The sequence below is a fragment of the Myotis lucifugus genome, unplaced genomic scaffold, assembly GCF_000147115.1.
Source record: "Myotis lucifugus unplaced genomic scaffold, Myoluc2.0 scaffold_140, whole genome shotgun sequence".
NCBI lineage: Eukaryota > Metazoa > Chordata > Mammalia > Chiroptera > Vespertilionidae > Myotis > Myotis lucifugus.
In genome coordinates, this window is record NW_005871188.1 from 1689588 (window position 1) to 1692110 (window position 2523).

At 39.1% G+C, this 2523-nt stretch overlaps 1 protein-coding gene across 1 annotated transcript in view; it reads right to left on the reverse strand.

Annotated features, from left to right (window-relative positions):
- Window positions 1-846: 846 nt before the first annotated feature.
- The window catches only part of LOC111827163 (ferritin, middle subunit-like), a 3209-nt gene continuing 1532 nt past the window's right edge, over window positions 847-2523 (reverse strand). Inside the window, exons 2-3 of the mRNA XM_023758850.1 lie at window positions 1833-1958; window positions 847-1063 (exon numbers count right to left, since the gene is read on the reverse strand). Coding sequence (XP_023614618.1) covers window positions 914-1063; window positions 1833-1958 — 276 coding nt within the window. The 3' untranslated portion in view covers window positions 847-913. The remainder of the gene's footprint in view (window positions 1064-1832; window positions 1959-2523) is intronic.

Here is a 2523-nt window from a genome sequence, read left to right on the forward strand (position 1 = left end):
TTATGTGTTGGCTTCTTAACGTGTTCTGGAAACTTTTACATATTAATTTACTTAATCCTCTCATTAACTTAATGAACTAAGTATTATTAATCCTCCTTTAAAGATGAATAAACTGAGTCAATGAGTGAGGTAAAAAGTTACTCAAGGCCATGGAGCTAGTAAGTTTGGAGCCAGGACACAATCCTATAGAGCCCCATTTCTTCCCAATGGATTAGCCACACAAGTCTCATGCTCATTGCTTGCTCCTGAAAGTAATTACCCCAATAGCTGCTAGCTTGCCCGCAGTGGATGGCATTGGCACATCCATCCACACAGTTGTTTGCAGTCTTAATTGCCTGTGTAACTTCCTGGTCCTTATGTATACCCAGGTTATGAAAGGGCATCTGGATTGCAGCTGCCTGTCTTCTGTAAATCTTTCAGGTGAGTCACCATTTCTAGAACAAAAACTCGTGTTTTCGAAGTTAGCTTTACATTGGTTAGAAGAAAATCCTACTATTTTGTAAACTTTAAGTATGTAGTATACATGTTGAAGGGGAGAAAAACATTAGTTAGACCTTAGATTTTACTACTTAATTTCTACTATATCTACTTTGACTGTTTGAAATTCACAGATCTTAATCCTGCACCTGAGTGTTGTTGGGCTCATGGAAGGAGGAGGCTTTTTTTTTTAAGTGTAATGCACCCACTGTCCTCAGAAAGCTTTCACCAAACTTACATTGATGGAATTAACCATTTTTGTGCTTCAATAGCAATCTCTTTACACATAATTATGATGCAAAAACAGTTTTATTTGTACACACACCAATGAAGGAAAGCAGTCTTCTGTCAAATGGAGAAGATCAAGATTCTAAGCAGCTGATTTTGGGACCTACTACAATGGGAAGACTTGCTTTGTTGCCTTCAGCTGTTAGGTCTATTTACCTAACATGTCAGCAGGCTTTTTCAATGGGTCTTTCTCCTTCTTGGCCTGATTTTCTAATCTTTTACGACATCTTAGCTGGATTTTCAGGTTGTCTGTGTTTTCCTCCTGTTCATCCAGGAACTTTCCCAAGAAGCATAATAACTACAGAAATAAACAGGGGAAGACCCTTAAGAACCTTGTCTGCAACAGGAAGCAATAAAAAATCTGACCCAAATTGTAGTTCATAGACCCATAGTCCTGGGAGCTTCTCAGAAACACAGAATCTCAAGTCCCACTCCAGTACTATTAATCAGAACCTGCATTTTTAAGAAAGGACTAGGCAGTGGATATGCACATAGAAGGTCAAAGAGCACTGATCTAAGACATTCAAGACCTCCAGGTGAGTGAAAATATCCACATTCAATGAGTATGTTAGGGCATCTCTTCAAATTAATTTAAACAAGCTACTACTGCAGTGGTTTTCCATTCTATTTAATTTTAATCACATAGAGCAGTGGTTCTCAACCTTGGCTGCACATTAGAATCACCTGGGAATCTTTTTAAAATCCTGATTTCTGGGCCTCATCCTCCGGAAATTCTGTTTCTTTGTTATGGTGTGGGCCACAAGTAACTAAGGGTTTAATGAAAACAGGTTAGAAATGCAAATTCTGGGACACCACATGAAAGTCATTGAATCAGAAACTCTGGGAGGTGGAGCCTGTCAGGTTGTCTGAGTAAGCCCTCCATTTGCTTCTGGTACCTATTAACACTTAAGCACTCCTTGTCTAGATTTAAAAGCCAGCATCAACACTCATTTTGTGTAAATATCCAGAAAACATTTTTCCTGGGAAATCTTCCACTTCCCAGAAGCAAGTCATAATTCAGAAGTGAAAGATGACATTGCTTTCAGAACCAGTAGCTAACTACTTACATCATATTCTTTGTTGACAGAAGCTGTGGTCTTCAGGTCTAGCAGGAGCTTGGTTAACTGGTCTTCTAATTTCAGAGCACACTCTAGAGCTTTTATGCCAGTTCCCCACTTATCTATCTCAGGCCTCTGTTGGGGAGAAACAGGGAGGTCACTTCGGCAACAGCTTACTTATGTCAGACTTCTTGGATTGCATTATTTCTATGTTGTATATAGCCCAATAGTTTCTAAACTTGCTAGTAAATCCTGATGTCTGGATTTCAGCTGCAGACATTGCCTTAAATGGTAGGAGTACAACCTGGGCATCAGGAATTTAAAAGCTCCCCGTGTAATTTTAATTTTAATCTAGCACAGCTACATGCACTATTCCATTAGCTTTCAAATTCCATGATGGTGGTTTAATTCCATCCTAGTTCTTTTCATAAAGCTGGAGTTAAATGAACCCCTCAGATAAGTAGGCATGTTTCTAGATGTCATACCACCACTAAGGTTTAGATGAGTTCTATTAAGTGTCCAACCCAGCCAAAGAGTTTATTTCATTACAGTGAAGAGGTAGCCATTTCAAATACTTGTGTGTGCATCTCAATTAAATATCTGAGAGAGCAGTGGTTCTCAACCTTGGCTGCACATTAGAATCACTTGGGGACTCTTATATTAAAATCCTGATTTCTGGGCCTCCATACTCCGGAAATTC